At 41.3% G+C, this 24,974-nt stretch overlaps 1 protein-coding gene across 3 annotated transcripts in view; it reads left to right on the top strand.

The window, feature by feature from the left end:
• The window catches only part of HAUS8 (HAUS augmin like complex subunit 8), a 178,193-nt gene that overhangs the window by 109,026 nt on the left and 44,193 nt on the right, over positions 1-24,974 (top strand). For all 3 annotated transcript variants that reach the window (XM_075825313.1, XM_075825314.1, XM_075825315.1), the window contains exons 7-8: positions 10,428-10,502; positions 10,965-11,123. In XM_075825313.1, the coding sequence (XP_075681428.1) occupies positions 10,428-10,502; positions 10,965-11,123 (234 nt within the window). The remainder of the gene's footprint in view (positions 1-10,427; positions 10,503-10,964; positions 11,124-24,974) is intronic.

Below are 24,974 nucleotides of genomic sequence, written 5' to 3' on the forward strand. Positions count from 1 at the left end.
GAAGTAAATTCTCCTTCCGCTGAGAATTGTTCCTCTTTATGGAATGCTCATAAGGCATATATGAGGGGAATGGGGATTCAGGCCGCCTCTAGACTAAAGAAACATAGGGAAAATACTTCTGCTGATATTCTTTCTAAATTGCACAACTTGGAATCTCTTAATAAACTACCGTTGACTCCAGCTATTTCTCTCTGCATCAAAGATCTTAGAAATCCGCTCCAGAGTGTGCTCATGTCTCGCTATATGACTTTGTCCAAATCTATGCAGTTTGGGTTTTATATTCATGGTAATAGGCCTGGAGCCCTATTAGCTAAAATGATTAAAAAGCATAATGCTAAGCAGAGAACTGCGTTTTTATTGGACCAACAAGGCGCTCGTATTACTCATCCCCAAGATATTAGTGAACAGTTTAGGAACTATCACCAGCATTTCACCTATTGAACTGTACTTATCCCTCACTGGCCGCTGCTATCAAAAGTTTGTTACCATTATCCCCTCTCCTAAACGCCTCCTCCGACTGTTAAAGAGGCTCTGTCACCAGATTATAAGTGCCCTATCTCCTACATAATCTGATTGGCGCTGTAATGTAGATAACAGCAGTGGTTTTTATTTTGAAAAACGATCATTTTTGAGTAAGTTATGAGCTAGTTTAGATTTATGCTAATGAGTTTCTCAATGGACAACTGGGTGTGTTTTTACTTTTTACCAACTGGGTGTTGTACAGAGGAGTGTATGAGGCTGACCAATCAGTGACTAATCAGTGTCCTACACTTCTCTTCACTTAATGCCATTATTTCCACTTCTGAATTAACACCTTAATGACCGGGCCTGAAAAGACCTTAAAGGAACAGTGTCATCACAATTTTTTTTTTAATATGTTAAAGATGTTAGTGCTTTATTAAAAACGTTTGGATTAATTTGTGTGTTTGTGTGTTACTTTTTCTTATTTTTACACTTTTTCTTCCCTATGGGGGCTGCCATTTTTTTTTCCATTTCTGTATGTGTCGTTAATCGACACATACAGAAATGTATGTGTCGATACAATGTGTAGATGTATGTTAAACGACACACACAGACATGGAATACGGCAGCCACAGTCCCATAGGGACTGCGAACGGGTCCCATCCCATCCACTTCTGTGTACGCCGTCTGTGTGGGAACGGCGCATGCGCCGCTCCCACACAGTCCAATTTGAAATGCGCGCCGTCCGGCGCCATTTTCCTGTGGACCGGAAGTCGCGGCCGGACAGTAAGATTACTACTTCCGGTCGCGGCTTCCGGACTTGTGCACTTGGACCAGCGGCAGCAGACGGAGCGGACGGGCCAGAGGGAGCCGCGGCGGCAGGAGCAGGTAAGAGATTTCTATGTATGTTCGTGTTTGTGTGTGTTTACTACTGTATGTTACACTGTGTATTACTACACTGTGTGTTAGCTCAAAAAATGGCGACACACAGTGTAGGAGGTTAGACCGTTCAATCCCCTCGTTTATCCCGGCACTAGCCAGGATAAAGGAGGGGGGGATTGTCAGAGCTCACTAGAGCGAGTGCTTTTTTCCAAATTTTGCAGCAAAAAGCAATGTGGTTGCTTTACCACATCCAATGCTGCAATTTTGGGAATAGCTCCATCTAGTGACCAGCACTGGGAAATATTATAAATCAGAATCTAATTTATAATATTTCCTGACTCGTGAAAAAAAAAAAAAAATTTGAACAATGTTTAATCACCTACACACTAAATATTTAACTAGAAAAAAAATACATGTTTTGCTGGCAACTCTGCGTTTCAGCAGCTATAACTTTTTTATTTTTTCACTGACGTGGCTGTATGAGGCCTTGTTTTATGCGAGAGAAATAGTATTTTTTTTTCCCCCACAGTTTGGGGGTAAAAAAAATTTTTTTTTACGGCGTAAATATAGGAAAAAGCGATTCTCGGAATAGTTTTTTTTGTTTTTTATCCCGTTCACGCTAAATAACCCATTAGATTAATTCTTCAGGTTATTACGGTCGTGTAGATACCTAATATGCATAAGTTTTTTTGTTTTTAGTTAGTGTAGGGGCAATAAAGTGTATTTAATCCAAAATAAAGACTCTTTTTGTTACTTCTTTCTTTTTTTTTTTTTTTAAATCCCATCAAGGGATAACTTTATTTTTTACTTGTAATGTATTAGCATACTTCTGTACGCTAATACATTACACTGTGTCACTATGACACAGGCTGCTAATCGGGCAGCACATAGTGTGCCCGAACAGCAGGCACACGGAACAGATAGCCCTGGGGTCGTTTGTAGGTCCCCAGGGCTGACTGCAGCAGGATTCCCCAGTGTTTGATCGCATCACTGGAATCCCGGTGATGCAATCAAAGAGGGGAATTCCCTTTGATCATGCCGCGGTCACGGACCGCGGTAATCAAAGGGTTAAACAGCTGGGGTCCGAATGTTTGCCGACCCCAGCTGTGTTCAGGAGGCTGCTCTAAGATCAGGAGCTGTTAGTTACAGCTCCTGCTTAGAGGATGAGCGCTCACAGGAGTGCTCATCAGCCACTTCTACAGCGACGCCAAAAGACGTCTCTGTAGACTAAGCACCCGCACCGCCTGACGTCAAAAGACAGTGGGTGGTCAGGAAGGAGTTTTAACCAGGTAAATGTCTCCTTCATGATGGAACGTATGTACGCGTTGAGGACACTTCGGTTGCCTAAAATTATATTGCTCTGGGAACACCCCCCCCCCCCCCCCCCCCCCCGGGTTCTAACCCTGTATCCTTAGCATCTCCCATTGTTTGATTACTACTCAACCTAGTTGGCATAGATTCTTACATTGTAGTTGCTGGATTCATCCTGCTATTCCTTTAGACGTATCTTTTCCAAGGAATGGAGGCATGGCTGTAACCATATGATGGTATTGGTCCTTTATCTTTCCACATGTATATTGGCTGCATATTAACTTTATTATAGTTTGTAAAGGGGTACACTAGATGGGTTTATGTCACATTTCCCTTTCTGCAGGATTGCTGCAGCTTTTGATCTAGGTTATGTTCTGGATGGACAATGTATGTTTTGTGTTTCTTTGTTTTATTCATCGACCTATTTTGCACTTTCCTTTGCTCTGTCTCAATAAGTACGACGTGAGACAAGATGTCTAGTTATTATTACTACTCTGCCTGCTTATGTATATTATGTGCTAATTTTTGTATCATTGGCCTGATTTGAGATGTATTTCATTATTCTTTTCTTTGTATTTTCTGAAAACATTAATAAAAATCTAATGTTGAAGAAAAATTCTGTAACACACAAGGTTTTACATGAGAAATGCAATTCAATATGGATTGTCCAGATTCTGCAGTTTTTAGAAATATTCCACATGCGGCTCTAAAGTCCTAATGGACTGAAACACAGGCCTCAGGAGCACCTAGTGGATTTTGGGGCCTCCTTTTTATTAGGATCTATTTTAGGCACCATGTCAGGTTTTAAGAGGTCTTGTGGTGCCAAAACAGTGAAAACACCCCAAAAGTGACCCCATTTTGGAATCTACACCTCTCAAGGAATTTATCTAGTGGTATAGTGAGCATTTTGACCACACAGATTTTTTGCTAAATATATTGGAATTAGTCTGTAAAAATGAAAATCTACTTTTTTCCTGAAATAAACAATTTGTAATATTTACAGGGAATAAATTAGAAATTGCACCGCAACATTTGTAAAGTAATTTCTCCTGATATATATATACGGCAATACCTTATATGTGGTAATTAACTGCTGATTGGACCCACGGCAGCACTCAGAAGGGAAGGAGAACCATTTGGATTTTGGAGCACAGATTTTGCTGGAATGGTTTAACCCCTTCAGGACGCAGCCACTTTTGGACCTTATGACACAGCCTCATTTTTTAAATCTGATATGTGTCACTTTATGTGGTAATAACTCAGGAATGCTTTTACCTATCCAAGCGATTCTGAGATTTGTTTTCTCGTGACATATTGTAGTTTAAGTTATTGAAAAAATTTGGTCGATATATTCAATATTTTTGTGTGAAATACACCAAAATTTAGAGAAAATTTGCATTTTCTAAATTCAAATGTATCTGCTTGTAAGACAGATAGTTATACCACACAAAATAGTTACTAGCTAACATTTTCCATATGTCTACTTTAGATTGGCATCGTTTTTTGAACATCCTTTTATTTTTTTTAGGACGTTACAAGGCTTATAAGTTTAGCAGCAATTTCTCAAATTTCCAAGAAATTTTCAAAAGCCTATTTTTTTAGGGACCAGTTCAGTTCTGAAGTGGCTTTGAGGGCCTTCTATATTAGGAACGCCCACAAATCACCCCATTTAAAAAAACTACACCCCTTAAAGTACTCAAAACAGCATTTAGAAAGTTTCTTAACCCTTTATGCGTTTCACAGGAATTAAAGCAAAGTGGAAGGGAAATTTGCAAATGTCATTTTTTTTTGCAGAAATTACATTTTAATCCATTTTTCCTGTAATACTGAAGGTTTTTACCAGAGAAACGCAACTGAATATTTATTGTCCTGATTCTGAAGTTTTTAGAAATATCCCACATGTGGCCCTAGTGCGCTACTGGACTGAAACACTGGCCTCAGAAGCAAAGGAGTACCTAGAGGATTTTTGGGCCTTCCTTTTCTTAAATTATATTTCAGGCACCATGTCAGGTTAGAAGAGGTTTTGTGGTGCCGAAACAAAGAAAACCCCACAAAAGTGACTCCCTTTGGGAAGCTACACCCTTTGAGGAATTCATCTAGGGGTGTATTGAGCATTTTGACCCCACAGATTTCATTATAATTGGGCAGTGAAAATGAAAAATTACATTATTTTCCAATAAGATGTAGTTTTACCTCAACATTTTTATTTTTTTCAACAAATAAATGAGGAAAAGCACCCCAACATTTGTAAAGCAACTTCTCCAGAGTACGGAAATACCCAACATGTGGTCATAAACAGCTGTTTGGGGAAGCGGCAGGACTCAGAAGGGAAGGCACGCCATTTAGCTTTTGAAGTACAGATTTTGCTGGTTTGATTTCTCGGCACCATGTCGCATTTGTAAAGCTCCTAAGGTACCAGTATAGTGGAAAGCCCCCAAAAGTGACTCCATTTGGGAAACTACACCCCTAGAGGAATTTAACTAGGGGTGTAGTGAGCATTTTGACCCCCCCAGGTGTTACATAGATTTCATTAGAATTGGGCAGTAAACATGAAAAATTTAATTTTTTTTTCCACTAAGACGTAGCTTTAGGTAAGAATGTTTCATTTTATCATCAAATAAAGGAGAAAAATCACTAACATTTGTAAAGCAACTTCTCCAGAGTACGGAAATACCCCATATGTGGTAATAAAGTACTGTATGAATACACATCAGGGCTCAGAAGGGAAGGAGCGCCATTTGGCTTTTGGAGAGCAGATTTTGTTGGATTGGTTTTTCTGCGCCATGTCGCTTTTGCAAAGCCCCTTAGGTACCAGTACAGTGGAAACTACCCAAAAGTGACTCCATTTGGCAAACTACACCCATTGAGGAATTCATCTAGGAGTGTAGTGAGCATTTTGACCCCACAGGTGTCTCATAGATTTTATCAGAAATAGGCAGTAAAAATGAAACATTACATTATTTTCCAATAACACGTAGCATTAGTTAAAAAAATTTCATTTTCTCAACATATAAAAAGAGAAAAAGCACTGTAACATTTGTAAAGCAACTTCTTCAGAGTAGGGAAATACCCCACATGTGGTCATAAACTGCTATTTGGACACACAGCAAGGCTCTAAAGGGAAGGAGCGCCATTTAGTATTTGGAGTGGAGATTTTATAAGATTCGTTTTTTGACACCATGTTGCATTGAGCTATAGTATCAGTACAGTGGTACCCCCTGAAAAATTACCCCATTTTGGAAACTAGATCCCTCAAAGAATTTATCTAGGGGTGTAGTGAGCATTTTGACCGCACAAGTGTTTTGCGAAAATGAGTAAACAATAGATGTTGCAGATTGAAAATTGCTGTTTTCCACAGATATGCCATTTCAGTGCCCAATGTGTTGTGCCCAGCTTGTACCACCGTAGACACACATCCCATAAATTGTTAAGCGGGTTCTCCAGAATACTCCATATGTGGTCATAAATTGCCGTTTGGGTACACTGCCAGGCTCAGTTGGACCACCATTTGGCTTTTGAAGCGCAGATTTTGCTTGGTGTATTAGTGGTATTTCAGCTTATAATGTGGGAGCATATGTGAGCTGGGCGGAGTACATCAGGGTATATGTAAGCTGGGCAGAGTACATCAGGGTATATGTAAGCTGGGCGGAGTACATCAGGGCATATGTAAACTGGGCGGAGTACATCAGGGTATATGTAATATGCGCGGAGTACATCAGGGTATATGTAATATGCGCCGAGTACATGAGGGTATATGTAATATGTGCGGGTACATCAAGGTATATGTAAGCTGTGCGGAGTACATCAGGGTATATGTAAACTGTGCGGAGTACATCAGGGTATATGTAAGCTGGGCGGAGTACATCAGGGTATATGTAAGCTGGGCGGAGTACATCAGGGTATATGTAAGCTGGGCGGAGTACATCAGGGTATATGTAAACTGGGTGGAGTGCAACAGGTCATAATAGGATGATGTAATAATGGGGTGAATGAATAATCCATGGATTGGTGTGGTAGGCTTTGAACCAATCCTTTATACACAGGCCAGGATAATTGGGTATTATACAAAATATCTGCGCTCCAGTGTTGCCTTATAGGGCTAGTGAAGAAGTCAAATATAAGCCGCACAAGGCCCTAAAGTTTCCTCATCTCCACTGCGTCTACAGGGTCCACCTGTGTGGTCCAGCAAATGATGACCTAAAAAATTTGTCTGGTCCTTCATTTTGCATCATTGCGTTTTGAGAGTCCTAACGTGTTATTTTTCCGGTGACGGAGCTGTGTGAGGGCGCGTTTTTTGTGGAACTAGCTGTAATTTTTATTGGTTCCATTTTGGGGTACATGCGATTTTTATTTTTTTATTTTTATGACTATTTAATCCATTTTTTGGGAGATAAGGAAACCAAAAAACAGCCATTCCAGCACGTACGTTTGTTGTTGTTTTTTTAGTGTTCACCGTGCAGTATAAACATGTTAACTTTATTCTGCGGGGTGTTCCGATTACAGCGACACCAAATTAATTTCATTTTTTTACGTTTCACTACGTTCCCACAGTAAAAATACTCTTTTCTAAAAAAAATCATGTTTTAGTGTCGCCATTTTCTGACAGCCATAACTTTTTTTATTTTTTCGTTTATATCGCTGCGGGAGGGCTTGTTTTATGTGTGACAAACTGTAAATTTCTATTGGTACCATTTTGCGTTACTTGCAACTTTTTGATCACTTTTTATAAAAAAAATTTTGGAGACAAGATGACCTAAAAATAAAATGCTGTCATTGTTTTTTATTACATTTTTTTTACGGTGTTCATCGTGCGGTAAAAATAATGTGATATTTTTATAGATCAGGCCGTTCCGAACGCGGCGATACCTATTATGTATAGTTTTTTTTTCATATTTTCATTTTTTTATAATAATAAGGGAGTTGATCAGGGAAACAGGGCAAGTGTTGTTTTTATTATTTATTTATTAACTTTTATTTATTTTTCTTTCACATTTTTTTTTTTTACATCTTTTTCTTTTAAACTGACCTGGGGACTTGAAGATCTGATCTTCTGATCCCCGCTACGATGCACTGCACTACTTATGTAGTGTAGTGCATCGTAACTGTCATTCTTCATTTGACAGTTCGCGTATTAGGTCCTGCCTCGAGCAGGACCTAATAGGCTTCCGCACCTTGGCAACCAGGAAGCCTAGTAACGGCTTCCTGGTTGCCATAGCAACAATCGCCACCCGCGATCCATCGCGGGGGGACGCGGGGGTTACAGAGGCATTGTGTATAACAGCTGACAGCTGCTGAAGATAAAGCGCGCACAGCCCCTGTGCTCGCTTTATTTGCAGGGTGTAACTGTACGCCCGTCTGCGGGAACTCACTTGGTTTTCGGGCGTACAGTTACGCCCGTGTGCGGAGAGGGGTTAAAGTGCCATGTTGTGTTTGCAACGCCCTGGAGGGACCAAAACAGTGGAACCCCCCCCCTCCCCCCAAGGTGACCCCATTTTGGAAACAACACCCCTCAAGGAATTTTTCTAGGGGTATAGTGAGCATTTAGACCCCACAGGTCTTTTGCAGAATTTATTAGCATTAGGACGCGAAAATGAACATCAACTTTTTTCCACTAAAATGTTGCATTTTTTTCATTTTCACAAGGGATAAAAGAAAAAAAGCACCCCGAATCTGTAAAGCAATTTCTCCCAAGTACGGCAATACCCCATATGTGATCATAAATGTTTTTCATTAGAAATGAATTAACCTTTTCAGTACGGATCCATATTTTTGCTTTCTTATTTTAGTTTTTCACTCTCCGCGTTCCAAGAGCCATAACTTTTTTTTGTTTTTCCGTCAGAGTGGTGTGAGGGCTTATTTCTTGCAGGAGGAGTTTTAGTTGTTATTAACACCATTTAAAGTACCATGAAATGTACTGGGAAGCTGAAATTAAATTCTTTGCAGGTTGAAATTGGAAAAAAGCGTGATTCCTCCATTTTTTTATATTTTTCTGGGGGTGAAAACAAAAACGTAACTTTATTCTGCGGCTCAATGCAATTACGGTGATGCCAAATTTATATTGTGTTTTTTTAATATATATTATATATATTTTATTACTTTTACAAAGAAAAATCTAATTGTTAAAATAAAAAATAGTTTTGTTTTACCACATTATGAGAGCCGTAACTTTTTTATTTTTCGGTCGATTTGAGCGGTGTGAGGGCTTAGTTTTTTTTTTCAAGGGACAAGCTGTAGTTTTTATTGGTACATACAACTTTTTGAACGCTTTTTTATTACTTTTTTTTTGAGAGCGAAGGTGAAAGGAAAGCTTCGATTTTGGCGTTTTAAATTACTTATTTTATTTTTTGCAGTGTTCACAGTGCGAGTTAATGGCAAATTTGATATCGCTACATCCGTACAAGTCTGAACTATTACAATATGTTTATTTTTTTTGACATTTACTTTAGAAGAAAAATGGGAAGTCTTTTTTTTTTTTTAAGCTTTTAAATGTTATTTTTTTCACTACTAAGAACTTTATTAGGAGAAAACCGCTCCTGCATTTCAGACGTAATTGCGGTTCTTCATTGAAGTCAATGAAAAACGGCTCAAATTACGTCCCAAGAAGTGTCCTGCACTTCTTTGACGACACTGTTATTTTACGTGCCGTCTTTTGACAGCGACACGTAAAATTACAGGTCGTCGGCACAGTAGGTCGGCAAACCCATTGAAATGAATGGGCAGATGTTTGCCGACGTATTTGAGCCGTGTTTTCAGGCGTAATTCCAGACGTAAAACGCCTAGTTTACGCCTGAAAATAGGTCGTGTGAACCCAGCCTTATACTATTGTTATTTTTACAGGCTTCTGTAACAGGGTGATCGCTGTTCCTGTCAGTCCCGTGTGTCAGCTGTAGTACACAGCTGACACCCACAGCGTATTGGGAACAGGCTGAGCACGTGAACTGTGTACATCAACCCCTGCACCATGACGGGCTATTAAGTCATAGTGCGCAAAGGGCTTAATGCGCAGTGGATGGAGGAAAGTGAAAATTGCAATTTTCCACTGATATGCAGTTTTAGTGCATATGTTGTGCCCAGTTTGTGCCACTGAAGACAAATACCTCATACAATGTTGAGCGGGTCCATATGTGGAAGGGTTCCGTTTGACGGAATGAATAGCGTAGAACGACGGAACCCTTGCATAACTGAGACAAACGGAAACCATTGGCATCGGATCCGTCACCTAGTAAAGATTTTTTTTTGCTGAACCTAAAAAGCCACAAGCATCTTATAGGTCAGTGCAAAGACCTTCTGCCAATCCACCTCCGACAAGCTTGTTTTTAGTGCACTCTCCCAGCAACCTGTTAACACAAGGGTATGATTCAGAGATTTTTTCAATAGCAAACCATATAGAAAAGATACTGTGCAGGTAGGGGCAGCAGATTGGAGCAAAGTTCACTCTAGCTGAGTAGGTGTTGATCTCAGGTGTAGGAAAGCCCTCAATTGGACACATTTCAACCACAAGAGGGACTTTTCCAGGCAGGTTGTCTGAATGGCCACAAAGTAGGGAGTTGAGGCACAAGTGCTCACGTGGCATTACCTTATCCGGTCTATATTCCTACACTTCTTCTCAATCTTCCTAACCCTCTAAAATGTGTCACAATGTAAATAGATCTATACTATTGTTCGTAGCTGTTGTTGGATGTGTTTCTCTTTTTATTGGCTTTATGTTTAAATCCAGTTATATTTCCAATTTTTTTGTTTCAATTTCTTACTTTTTTTTAATTTTTTAACAGACTAGCAACCTTCCTGAGGATATCATAGACATGTACGAATCACAGACCTTGTTGTTTACATACCTAACCATAAAGGTGAGCCTTCTCAGCCCATGTCTCTATCAGCTTTCTATTCCCGGTTCTCTCTCTCTAAGTCTATTACGCTAGGGTTCAAGGCAACATTTAGTCACCCACCAGTTAAAGTTGCAGCATTAATGCAACCTCAATGTTTTGCTATGGGGAATAGCTTGCGTGACAATCACAAGAAATCTGACATGTAATCGCTGTCCAAAACTTTTTTGAGGTAAAAATTGTGAGTTGTGGTAATGCCGTGATTTTTACTGCGTCTAGCAGACAAATAATTGTTTCCTTAGAGTGCTAGCCCCATTCCTGTAAGCCAATTGCGCATTCAACACAAAAGGAAAGCGGCATAAATGTCTTTCTTTATTCTGTCGTTTAAACCCCTATAAAATTGTATTCAAAATCCTTTGTGGATAGAGGCACTTTAATCGTTTTGCATATTTTTGCCAAGCAGAACATCTTGCCTTTATGTTTCAGATGCAGAAAAATATGAAACTGCTGGAAGAGAAAGCAGAACGCAGCCTGTTGTTGGTACATGATGAGAAGACACAACTGCAGGAGAGGGTAGATCAGCTGAAACGGGAACTGTTCTTAATCAAAAGGGAAGAGCAACTCAATGATGTGCTTGTGAAGCAGGTATGTTTATTGCTCTTCATTTTAATTATCTTTTATTTATTTTTTAAAGCCTTCCCGCACCCTGACGTAATTGCACGTCAAGGTGAGCAGTGACTTTGCGCACCTTGATGTGCAGTTACGTCTGTACTTTGACAGTTAAATGTGTGTCTGCCCTGCTCTCCCCGTTGTCGATCAGCGGCCCATCGCCGCTGATTTAGGCAGTTAACCCCTTAGATGCGGTGGTCAATTGCGATCGCCGCATCTAAGGTGTTTAGGGCAGATCGTCAGCCCCCACATGAAATCACGGGCTGGCGATGGTAGCCATGGCAACCGGTAGCCAGACAATGGCCTCCCGGCTGCCATTTACAGAAGCCTATAAGGACCAGCCATAGGCTGGTCCTCATAGGCTTCCTGTCAAAGTGACTGTCACGTCACAATGACAGTTAGAATACATTACACTACATATGTAGTGTAATGTATTATAGCAGCGATCAGAGCTGCAAGTCTCGTAGTCCCCTAGTGGGACAAGTTAAAAAAAAAAAAAAAAAAGTATAAATAAGTTAATAAAAATGTTCTATAAAAGTTATGTTGTTATAGGAAAAAATGAATACGTTAAACGTACACATATTTGATATGACCGCGTTTGCAACGACCCAAATTATGGAACTATAATATTATTTTTCCTGCACAGTGAACACCGCAAAATAACAATGCCAGAATCACTATTTTTTTGTAAACCACCCCTCCCAAAATATACAATAAAAAGTCACATGTACCCCAAAATAGTAGCAATAAAAACTACAACCCGTCCTGCAAAAAACAAGGCCTTACACCGCTTTTTTGACTGAAATATAAAAAAGTTATGGCTCTCAGAATATGGTCACACACAAAATGTATTTATTTTATAAAAAAATGTGATTTTATGGGGGCGTGTCCGCTAGCGCATGGAGTAGGACCTGTTTGGATCCAGCTCCCTAGCTCCTAGGCTGTAATCGGCTAACATCGGCTCACACAGAGTTCATCGGTGACTCTAATTGTCACTAACGCAAACCGGACGACTACCGGACACTTACCTTGTCAAGATGGGGAGGATTCATAAGAAACCGGCCGCAGCAAAGCTTACTGAGTTTTTTCCGGCAGCTCGGTCCCAAAATGGCGCCGGCTCGCCGTCTTCAGAGCTGCCAGGACATCCTGAAGTCGGTCGGCGGTCTTCAGGGGCTGCTAGAGGTGCAGGCCTCGCAGTCTCCTCACCCTGCCTTCCTCGGTCCTCCGATGCCTCACTGCTGCACTCTGCCCCTCATGCTGGGATGTTTTCCTCCAGGCCGCCATCTTCTCCAACAGTGAGTACTGCTAACTCTCCTGCAGAACATGTGCTTCACATGGCGCCTGGGCTGCTGCACAATACTGAGGCCGATAAGCCAGTGACTGAAGCTGCGCTTAAACATCTGCTGCAGGATCTTCATGCTTCTATACAACAGTCTATCCAGCATGCATTTCATGATTTACAGAAAGATTTCATGGCCTTGGGGGACAGAACCTCTCATATTGAAAATAAGCTGGCAGAATTCTCTGTTGCTCACAATGATTTAGTGGACACTAATACCTGTTTGGAAGTACAAGTGGAAGCGCTGACATGTAAAATTGCGGACCGGTCACGTCGCAATAATGTTCGCTTTCGGGGTATACCTGAGGACATAACAAATGTGCAACTGGTTGAATACTTAATGGATCTTTTTGTGGCCCTCTTGCCGGAGGCGTCGCAGTCAGATTTGCTGATCGACAGGGCACATCATATCCCTAAACCAAAATCCTTTACTCCTCCTATGTCGGTCTGGTCAGCTCTCTCATTATTATGGCCTAGGGTGGGGTCATGTCTGTTATTTGTTGATGCAGATTTCCCTCCCTTCTAGGTTTGCACTGTCTGGTGTGGCCTGGATTGTTTTACTTTGTTTCTTGGTCCGCAGGTTGGACTTGGTTGTTCTGTTAGCTAAGCTCACTGGTCATACTTTAATATGCCTTACTATCACACTGAGAATAGATGCGGTACTACTAAACCGCGGGGAATGTTTTTTGAGACATCTTCATTTTGTTTTTCACTATGGTGCTTAGATTTTCCTGTCTGAACACTAAGGGCCTGAACAGCCCTTTCAAACGATCTATGCTATGGGCTGAAGCCAAGAAGCTGCAGGCATCTGTACTTTGTTTACAGGAGACACATCTGAATCAATCAGATATTTTTCGGCTAAAACATAAGCACTTTCCCCACATATATACCGGTCCAGCAGTTTCAAAAAAGAGGGCAGTGTCTATAATAATTAATCACTCGGTTGCATTTGTGCAGGATCTTGTACACATAGACCCAGAAGGCCGATATATTATTCTTGTATGTAATTTGAATAATGTGCAATACACCATTGTCAATGTGTACGTACCAAACATCCATCAGATCCGATTTATTAACCCCTTAACGCTCCAGTACATACTATTATGTCATGCTAAGTGCATCGTTCGCGCTCCATGACATAATAGTATGTCATAGAGTAAACACGGCGCCGTTCGCGCGGGGCGCATTCATGAGCTGTGATAGCTGCTGTTTCCGACAGCAGGTTATCACAGCTCAATGTGCAGGGACCGATCGCTGTGTCCCCGCAGATTAACCCCTCAGAAGCCGCGTACAATATCAATCGCGGCTTCTTAGGGGTTAATCCGCCATCGCCGGCCTGCTACACGATAGCGGCCGGCGATGGTGACTATGGCAACCGGACACCAAACAATGGCGTCCGGCTATGCCATCGACGGAAGCCTAGTGGGTCCTGACAGAGGTAGGACCCACTATACTTGCTGTCCGTGAGTAGCTGACAGTTCTAATACACTGCACTACGCATGTAGTGCAGTGCATTAGATTAGCGATCAGGGCCTCCTGCCCTCAAGTCCCCTGGTGGGACAAAGTAATAAAGTAAAAAAAAGTTGTGTAAAAATAAGAAAAGAAAAGTTTTAAAGGTGATAAAAGTAAAAATCGCCCCTTTTCCCTTATCAGTCTTTATTATTAAAATAAATAAATAAACAAATAAACTATACATAATTGGTATCGCCGCGTCCGTAACGGCCTGAACTACAAAATAATTTTGTTATTTATCCCGCGCGGTGAACGCCGTAAAAGAAAATAATAATAAACCGTACCAGAATCACTATTTTTTTGGTCATTTCACCTCCTAAAAAATGGAATAAAAAGAGATCAAAAAGTCGCATGTACCTAAAAATTGTACTGATCGAAACTACGGCTTTCTTGATGGAAAAATAAAAAAGTTATGGCTCTTAGAATAAGGTAACACAAAAAGTGAATGATTTATTACAAAAAGTATTTTATTGTGCAAACGCCATAAGACATAAAAAAACTAAACATATGGTATCGCCGTAATCGTATCGCCCTGCAGAATAAAGTGAATATGTCATTTATATAAAACGTTGAACGGTGCAAAAAAAATTTAATAAAAAAACAATAGTAGAATTGCTGTTTTTTAGTCACCACGCCACTTAAAAATAGAATAAAAACTGATCAAAAAGTCGCAAGCACCCCATGAAAACTGCAATGAATTCCTCAAGGGGTCTAGTTTCCAAAATGGGGTCACTTTTGGGGGGTTTCCACTGTTTTGGCACCACAAGACCTCTTCAAACCGGACATGGTGCCTAATAAAAAAGGGGCCTCAAAATCCTGTAGGTGCTCCTTTGCTTCGGAGGCCGGCGCTTCAGTCCATTACCGCACTAGGGCCACATGTGGGATATTTCTCAAAACTGCAGAATCTGGGCAATAAGTATTGAGTTGCGTTTCTCTGGTAAAACCTTCTGTTTTGCAGAAAAAAGTGTAATAAGTATTTTCTGACAAAAAAAAAAAGTTAATTTCACCTCTACTTTGCTCCAAATTCTTGTGAAACACCTAAAGGGTTAATAAACTTTCTATATGCGGTTGTGAATACTTTGAGGGGTCTAGTTTCTAAAATGGGGTGTTTGATAGGGGTGTCTAATATATAGGCCCCTCAAAGCAACTTCAGAACTGAACTGGAACCTAAAAAAAAAAAAATGTGGCAATACTTCATTTCTTACATTATACTGATAATGAGCAGTGCCCACCCCGAGATTACCCCAATTTTAACCGTTTGTATAAACGGAGACCCCTATTAGACCGTTTCAGTGCCCGGTTTTCCCAAGCATACACCACCGAGACGTGTATTTCTATTGATGAGTCCCTGAGACACTTTTTAAAGGGAGGCTTCAATTCTGCCAGTACCTGCCGGGTAAGAGGGCAAGGTATGGTGTGAAGATGTATAAGCTGTGCGCGAGGGCATCAGAGTATACCAACAAATTTAGGCTATATGAAGGGAAGGACAGCAGTATTCAGCCCCCAGCACCACCTCTACCTGGATAATTTTTATACCAGCGTCCCGCTCTTCAAGTGCCTCGCTTCCAGAAGTACTTAGGCATGCGGCACGGCTAGAAGAAACCTGAGAGGCCTCCCTAAGACTCTGCTTGGGCAAACACTCAGAAGGGGTGAGAGCAGGGCACATTCTAGCAGCAACATATTGTGTGTCACGTACAAGGACAGGAGAGATGCCACACCAGTACCCATGTACCTGTACGAGGTACCAGTACAGAGACCCCCAAACCAGACTGCATCCTGGACTACAATAGGTACATGGGAGGGGTGGACTTGTCAGATCAAGTCCTGAAGCCCTACAGTGCCATGTGGTGTGGTATAAGAAGCTGGTCGTGCACATCATACCGAGAAGTTCCCCAAACTGGCAAGAAGGGAAAAAGTCAAAAGAGGTGCAAAGTCTTCTATAAGAGGGGGATAAGGGAGGACACAATATACCAATGTGTCACGTGTCCCGAAAAACTAAGGCTCTGTATGAAAGTGTTTTAAAATTTATCATACATCCCTTGATTTTTAATCTACCCCAGTTTTACTTACCCTGATGCCCTCCGCACAGCTTATCTCCCTCATCTTTCCCTTCTGAGCCCTGCCGTGTGCCCAGGCAGCTGATAACCGCCACATTGAAGGTGTTGCCGTACCCGGGAGAACCCACATTACAGTTCATGGGGTGTATGTCTCCGGTCAAAATGCTCACTACACCTCTAGATGAATGCCTCAAGGGTGTAGTTTTTAAAATGGGGTCACTTCTTGGGGGTTTCAACTGTACTGGTACCTCAGGGGCTTCTGCATACGTGACTTCGCACCAGAAAATCCCCAGTAGGCCAAATGGTGGTCCTTTCCTTTTGAGCCCCCCCATGGGCCCAAACGGCAGTTTATCACCACAACTGAGATATTGCCGCACTCAGGACAAATTGGGCAACAAAATGGGGTATTTTATTCCTTGTGAAAATAAGAAATTTTTAGCCAAAACGACATCTCATTGGAAAAAATTAATTTTTTGTCAATTCACAGCCCAATTCAAATAAATTCTGTGTAGAAACTGTGGGGTCTAAATGGTCACAACACCCATAAATGAATTCCTTGAGGGGTGTAGTTTCCAAAATGGGGTCACTTCTTGTGGGTTTCCATTGCTTTGATACCTCTGGGGTTTTGCAAATGCGACATGGCACCGAAAACCAATCCAGCAAAATCTGCACTCCAAAGAACACACAGCGCTCCTTCCCTTCTGAGGCCTCCCATGGGCCCAAAAGGCAGTTTATCGCCACAAATGGGGTATTGCTGCATTCAGGAGAAATTGGGCAACAAAATGAGGTATTTTGTTCCCTGTGAAAATAAATGTTGATGAAAAATTACATTTTATTGGAAAAAATTCATTTTTTTAATTTCACAGCCCAATTCAAATATGTGCTGAGTAAAAACCGTAGGGTCAAAATGGTAACAACAACCATAAATGAATTCCTTGAGGGGTGTAGTTTCCAAAATGGGGTCACTTTTGGGGGATTCCCACTGTTTTGGCACCTCAACACCTCTTCAAACCTGGCATGCTGCCTAAAATATATTCTAATAAAAAAGAGGCCTCAAAATGCACTAGGTGCTTCTTTGCTTCTGGGGCTTGTGTTTTAGTCCAAGTGAACACTAGAGCCACATGTGGGACATTTCTAAAAACTGCAGAATCTTGGCAACACATATTTAGTAGTGTTTCTCTGGTAAAACCTTCTGTGATACAGAAAAAAATGGAATAAAATTGAAATTCAGCAAGAAAAATGAAATTTTCAAATTTCACATCCACTTTGATTTAATTCCTGTGAAATGCATAAAGGGTTAAAAAAAACTTCAAAATGCTGTTTTGAATACTTTAAGGGGTCTAGTTTTTAAAATGGGGTGTTTTATAGGGGTTTCTAATATGTAGGCCCCTAAAAGCCACTTCAGAACTGAACAGGTACCTTAAAAAAAAGGCTTTTGAAATTTTCTTAAAAATATGAGAAATTGCTGTTTATGTTCTAAACCTTGTAACGTCCAAGAAAAATAAGAGTGTTCAAAAAATGATGCCAATCTAAAGTAGACATATGGGAAATGTGAACTAGTAACTATTTTTCGTGGTATAACCATCTGTTTTACAAGCAGATGCATTTAAATTCAGAAAAATGCTATTTTTTCTACATTTTCTCTAAATTTTGCAATTTTTCACCAATAAGCACTGAATATATCGACTAAATTTTACCACTAACATGAAGCCCAATGTGTCACGAGAAAACAATCTCAGAATCACTTGGATAGGTTTAAAGAGGCTCTGTCACCAGATTTTGCAACCCCTATCTCCTATTGCAGCAGATCGGCGCTGCAATGTAGATAAGAGTAACGTTTTTTTTTTGTTTTGTTTTTAAACTAGCATTTTTGGCCAAGTTATGACCATTTTTATATTTATGTAAATGAGGCTTTCTAAAGTACAATTGGGCGTGTATTGTGTGTGTACATCTGGGCGTTTTTACTTCTTTTACTAGCTGGGCGTTGTGAATAGAAGTGAATGATGCTGACCAATCAGCATCATCCACTTCTCTTCACAACGCCCAGCTTCTGGCAGTGCACAGACACACAGCGTGTTCTCGAGAGATCACGCTGTGACGTCACTCACTTCCTGCCCCAGGTCCTGCATCGTGTCGGACGAGCGAGGACACATCGGCACCAGAGGCTACAGTTGATTCTGCAGCAGCATCAGCGTTTGCAGGTAAGTAGCTACATCGACTTACCTACAAACGCCGATGCTGCTGCAGAATCAAATGTAGCCTCTGGTGCCGATGTGTCCTCGCTCGTCCGACACGATGCAGGACCTGGGGCAGGAAGTGAGTGACGTCACAGCGTGATCTCTCGAGAACACGCTGTGTGTCTGTGCACTGCCAGAAGCTGGGTGTTAACGGAGAGAAGTGGATGATACTGATTCGTCAGCATCATATACGTCTATTCACAACACCCAGCTAGTAAAAGAAGTAAAAACGCCCAGAAGTACATACACAATACACGCCCAGTTGTACTTTAAATTTAAACACGCCCAGTTGTACTTTAGAAAGCCTCATTTACATAAATATAAAAATGGTCATAACTTGGCCAAAAATGCTCGTTTTTAAAAAAACAAACGTTACTCTTCTCTACATTGCAGCGCCGATCTGCTGCAATAGGAGATAGGGGTTGCAAAATCTGGTGACAGAGCCTCTTTTTAAGCATTCCGATGTTATTACCACATAAAGTGAAATATGTCAGATTTGAAAAATGAGCTCTGAGCCTTAAGGCCCAAACTAGGCTGCGTCCTTAAGGGGTTAACAGACTCTCTTTAAAAATATTCATAAGTTTCAAAAGGGGCATCTTGTAATGGTAGGAGATTACAACAAAGTTATGTGGCCTTCCTTGGATTCTACAGCTCCTGGTGCTACGCATTCTCCCTCTAATTTATTTAAGGTTATGTCTGTAGAAGGACTGATGGATGTTTGGCGTTTGCAACATTTAAAGAGGCTCTGTCACCAGATTTTGCAACCCCTATCTGCTATTGCAGCAGATAGGCGCTGCAATGTAGATTACAGTAACGTTTTTATTTTTAAAAAACGAGCATTTTTGGCCAAGTTATGACCATTTTCGTATTTATGCAAATGAGGCTTGCAAAAGTACAACTGGGCGTGTTGAAAAGTAAAAGTACAACTGGGCGTGTATTATGTGCGTACATCGGGGCGTGTTTACTACTTTTACTAGCTGGGCGTTGTGTATAGAAGTATCATCCACTTCTCTTCACAACGCCCAGCTTCTGGCAGTGCAGACACAGCCGTGTTCTCCAGAGATCACGCTGTGTCGTCACTCACAGGTCCTGCATCGTGTCAGACGAGCGAGGACACATCGACACCAGAGGCTACAGATGATTCTGCAGCAGCATCGGCGTTTGCAGGTAAGTCGATGTAGCTACTTACCTGCAAATGCTGATGCTGCTGCAGAATCAACTGTAGTCTCTGGTGCCGACACGATGCAGGACCTGTGAGTGACGTCGCAGATCTGCACTGCCAGAAGCTGGGCGTTCTGAAGAGAAGTGGATGATACTTCTCATCAGAAAGCCCAGCTAGTAAAAGTAGTAAACACGCCCCAGCAAAATTACATTATATTTAATCCACAGGATATTGCAAACTCTATAGCACAATGCTACTCTTCTCTTTATAACTTAAATCAAGACCCTGCTGTTCCTCAGCCTTACCCCTCTGGCATTGCGGACTTTTTGGAGTCTATTTCCCGTCTCAATTGACTGCTTTATCCCAGCCTTTCCAACTTATAGAAATTATGGATGCTATAACTCCCCTAAAATCCCAGAAATCCGCAGGTCCTGATGGTCTTACTAATGATTATTTAAAAAAAATTAGATCTATTCTAGGTCCCCAGCTTTTAAATCTTTTCACGCATATTCATTCAAATACCTCCGGAAATGCTCCGGGCCACGGTTATAACGTTACCCAAACCAGGCAAACCTGCTTATAGACCGCAAAATTTTAGACCCATCAGCTTACTCAACACAGATTTTAAATTGTACTCTAAAATCCTGGCCATGAGATTGGCTTTAATACTTCCTCACTTGATTCATCTAGATCAGGTAGGATTTATTAAGCAGAGATCCTCGGTGGATGGGACGAGGAGGTTTGTGGATCTCATTGACTGGGTGGGGCGCAGTCGGATGCCTTCTCTGCTTCTTTCTTTGGATGCGGAGAAGGCGTTTGACCGTTTGCACTGGGGATACCTCGACGCTGTTCTTACCAAATTTGGCATCATAGGGAAAGCTCGAAACATTATTATGGCCTTGTACACCCATCCTTCCACTACGGTACTGGCTTCAGGTTATCAGTCTTCCCCGTTCCCCATCTCTAATGGCACTCGTTAGGGATGTCCGCTCTCCCCGCTAATTTTCACTCTAGTGATGGAACCATTGGCGGAGGTCATAAGATCAACCGCAGAAATTCGAGGGGTAACTGTTGGGCAAACTGAGCACAAAATAGGGCTATTTGCCGATGTCCTTATGGTTCTGTCTGATCCTTGTGCCTCCCTCCCGCATATTATGACTATCCTGAATACATTTAGTTCTATCTCTTATTATGAATTACATTAAAAGAAGTCACAAATTATGAATATGGGTTTACCACCTCCTGTGGTTGTCTTTGCAATCCTTGTACTCCTTTCAGTGGTCTTCTCAAGGGTTGCCTTATTTAGGGATTAAATTAGCATATCCAGCATCTCGGATGTATGCTCTCAACTATCCCCCTTTACTGGGCCAGCTAACTAAGGAGCTAGATGAGCACTTTAGGTTTGAAGTCTCGTGGGTAGGGCGTATTGCAGCGCTTAAAATGTTGATCCTGCCTAAAATTCTTTGTTTGTTTAGAAACTTGCCTATCTGGATCCCTGCTTCGTACTTACACAAACTTCAGAATTTATTGGTAAAATATGTATGGAAAAAAACAAAAAGCTAGGGTCGCTATTCAGGTTCTATATCTTCCTATATCCCAAGGCGGTCTGGGTTTTCCTCATATTACAGCGTACTATCATGCTTGCATTTTGGATCAGTTGCGACTGGTTCCACCCCATGCCGTCACAACATTGGGTTCTCATTGAACGGACATGGGAGCATTTTGACTCCCGTGATTCCTATTTATGGGCTGTGGCGCTCAAACGGTCCATTCCTTCCCCACGTATGTCAACCATCAAGGCTGCTTTATCTTCGTGGAAACTGATGGTGGTTAAAAAAGCCTTTTTCCCTCTGAGGATAGCTGAGATGTCTACTCGGACTCTCTTACAACTGATTCCAAATCTGAACTTGTCTTTATGGGAGGCGAGGGGTATTGGGACTGTTGGGTATGTCTGGAGTGGAGGTGTTCTTCCTACCTTTGCAGAGCTATCCACTAAGTTTCACTTGCCAGCAACTGAATTTTATAAATATGACAGAGTACGTCATTACCTACTGAGAATACGTAGCAACTCCCTTTCCTCTAAGTCCCTTTAGGAATTATATTTTTATCAACACGCTAAAACTTCAAAAGAAGTTTCAAAGGCATATCTGGCTATTTTGGATATTTTGCAACAATCTACCCTCCAATGTGTTGAACGGTGGGAGACAGATTTATCTTTACCCCCGGGCAGTGTAGATTGGGACGCCACTTTTTCTCTGGCCTCTCAGCTGTCCAACTCCACTCACCACTTGGAAGCTTCTAGAAAAGTATTATATAGGTGGTACCTGACGCCTCATCGCCTCTCCATTATCTATCCTAATTCTTCCAATATATGTTGGCGATGTTGCTCGGTGGGTGGCGGTGGGTACTCCTAAACATATTTTTTGGTATTGTTCAGCTCTTCGACCTTTTTGGGAGAAAATAGATAAATTATTATCAAATGTCCTACAATTCCCACTAGAATGTACCCCGGAGCTGGCCTTGCTTAATGTGGGATTAGGCGATTTTCATTCTCATGATAAGACTGTTATTTTCCATGTGTTGTGCTCGGCAAGAATTCTTATCGCTAAGTATTGGAAGAAGACCCCCACTCCTACGCTTGCTGAGGTGATTCGATATGTTAATTTTAACTATATCATGGAGCGTACGATTTTTCTGCAAAGAACCCATGCATTACAATGTCTTCCTTGGGACAAATGGACTGCTTCCCGCTACTATGTAGATTCTCTTTACACATAAGTAATTTATCCTTGCCAGTCTATGACCCTGTGAGCTAGGCTTAGTTTTGTTCTGCTTAGTTTTGTTTGTTTTTGTTTTGTTTCCTTAACTGGATTTTATCTCAAATTTTGATGTATAATCTTCCTACTCAGGGATTGCATATATTCTGAGTTTCTTGTGACTCCATGACTGCCTACTGTACGTTATTTTGTATGCTTGAAAACTACAATTCTGTACTCTACGACTAACTTGAATTTTGTAATGTATGTCTTTATAGCTGTCAGTGGGGGATGTCCCGCTATTCATATGTACATTTCAATGTATGCAATGCCTCTGTTTTTCTTAATAAAAACTCTGATTAAAAAAAAAAAAGTGATTTTATTAAGCAAACGCTGCAAAACATTAAAAAAAACTATATACATATGGTATCGCCGTAAACGTATAGACCTGCAGATTAACCCCTTAAGGACGCAGCCTAGTTTGGGCCTTAAGGCTTAGAGCCCATTTTTCAAATCTGACATATTTCAATTTATGTGGTAATAACTTCGGAATGCTTAAACCTATCCAAGCAATTATGAGATTTTCTCGTGAGACATTGGGCTTTATGTTAGTGGTAAAATTTGGTCGATATATTCAGTGTTTGTGAAAAATTGCAAAATTTAGAGAAAATGTAGAAAAAATAGCATTTTTCTGAATTTAAATGCATCTGCTTGTAAAACAGATGGTTATACCACTCAAAATAGTTACTAGTTCACATTTCCCATATGTGTACTTTAGATTGGCATCGTTTTTTGAACATTCTTTTATTTTTCTTGGACGTTAAAAGGCTTAGAACATAAACCGCAATTTCTATTATTTTTAAGAAAATTTCACAAGCCTTTTTTTAAGGTACCTGTTCAGTTCTGAAGTGGCTTTGAGGGGCCTATGTATTAGAAACCCCCATAAAACACCCCATTTTAACAACTAGACCCCTCAAAGTATTCAAAACAGCATTTAGAAAGTTTTTTTTTAACCCTTTATGCCTTTCACAGGAATTAAAGCAAAGTGGAGGTGAAATTTGCAAATCTTGAGAAACACTACTAAATATGTATTGTCCAGATTCTGCAGTTTTTAGAAATGTCCCACATGTGGCTCTAGTGTGCTCGTGGACTAAAACACAGGCCTCAGAAGCAAAGAATCACCTAGTGCATTTTGGGGCCTCTTTTTTTTTTATTAGAATATATTTTAAGCAGCATGCCAGGTTTGGAGAGGTGTTGAGGTGCCAACACAGTAGGAATCCCCCAAAAGTGACCCCATTTTGGAAACTACACCCCTCAAGGAATTCATTTATGGTGGTTGTTACCATTTTGACCTCTGTTTTTACACAGCACGTATTTGAATTGGGCTGTGAAATTTAAAAAATTACTGTTTTTATAATGTCATTTTTCATCAAAATTTCTTATTTTCACAGGGAACAAAATACCCCATTTTGTTGCCCAATTTCTCCTGAATGCAGCAATACCCCATTTGTGGCGATAAACTGCCGTTTGGGCCCATGGGAGGCCTCAGAAGGGAAGGAGTGCTTTGTGTTCTTTCGAGTTCAGATTTTGTTGGATTGGTTTTCGGGTGCCATGTCGCATTTGCAGAAGCCCAGAGGTATCCAAGCAATGGAAACCCACCAGAAGTGACCCCATTTTGGAAACTACACCCCTCAAGGAGTTCATTTATGGGTGTTGTGACCATTTAGACCCCACAGTTTTTTCACAGAATTTATTTGAATTGGGCTGTGAATTTAAAAAAAAATAGCCCCTGAGGTACCAGTACAGTTGAAACCCCCGAGAAGTGACCACATTTTAAAAACTACACCCCTTAAGGCATTCAAGTAGAGGTGTAGTGAGCATTTTGACCAGAGACATACACACCATAAACTGTAATGTGGGTTCTCCCGAGTACAGCAATACCCTCAATGTGGCTGTTAATAGCTGCCTGGGCAGACAGCAGGGCTCAGAAGGGAAAGATGAGGGGGATAAGCTGTGCGAAGTGCATCAGGGTAAGTAAAACTGGGGTAAAGTAAAAATCAAGGGATGTATGATAAATTTTAAAACAGTCTTTTTCATACAGAGCCCTGGTTTTTCAGGACACGTGTCACATTGATATATTGTGTCCTTCGTTATCCCACTCTTATAGCAGACTTTGCACCTCTTTTGACTCTTTCCCTTCTTGCCAGTTTGGGGAACTTTTGCATGTGGCCTCGCTTCCAGAAGTATTGGGAGCCCCCCGTTCCTGGTCCCTAAAGATTAGGTTCTTGATAACCACCTCTTGAAATTCCAGGAAAGATCCCGTCGTGCCTGCACATCGACGTAGCACGTACACATTTGTATGATGTGCACGGCCAGTTTCTTATACCACACCACATGGCGCTGTAGGGCTTCAGGAGTTGATCTGACAAGTCCACCGCTCCCATGTACCTATTTTAGTCCTGGATGCAGTCTGGTTTGGGGGTCTCTGTACTGGTGCCTCGTACAGGTACATGGGTACTGGTGAGGCCATGTATTGTTGTCAATGCAAGGACATCTGTCTTGTGTCTTGTCCTTGTACGGGACACACAATATGTTGCTGCTAGAATGTGCCCTGCTCTCACCCTTAGGGCTCATGCACACGACCGTAGCCGTGTGCACGGCCGTGATTTTCGGGTCGGCCGGCTTCGGACTGTCAGCCGCGAGCCGCCCGCAAATCGCGGGACATGCACTATTATTTTCAATGAGCCCGGACCGCAGAACACGG

This window comes from Rhinoderma darwinii, chromosome 1 (assembly GCF_050947455.1).
Source record: "Rhinoderma darwinii isolate aRhiDar2 chromosome 1, aRhiDar2.hap1, whole genome shotgun sequence".
Lineage (NCBI taxonomy): Eukaryota > Metazoa > Chordata > Amphibia > Anura > Rhinodermatidae > Rhinoderma > Rhinoderma darwinii.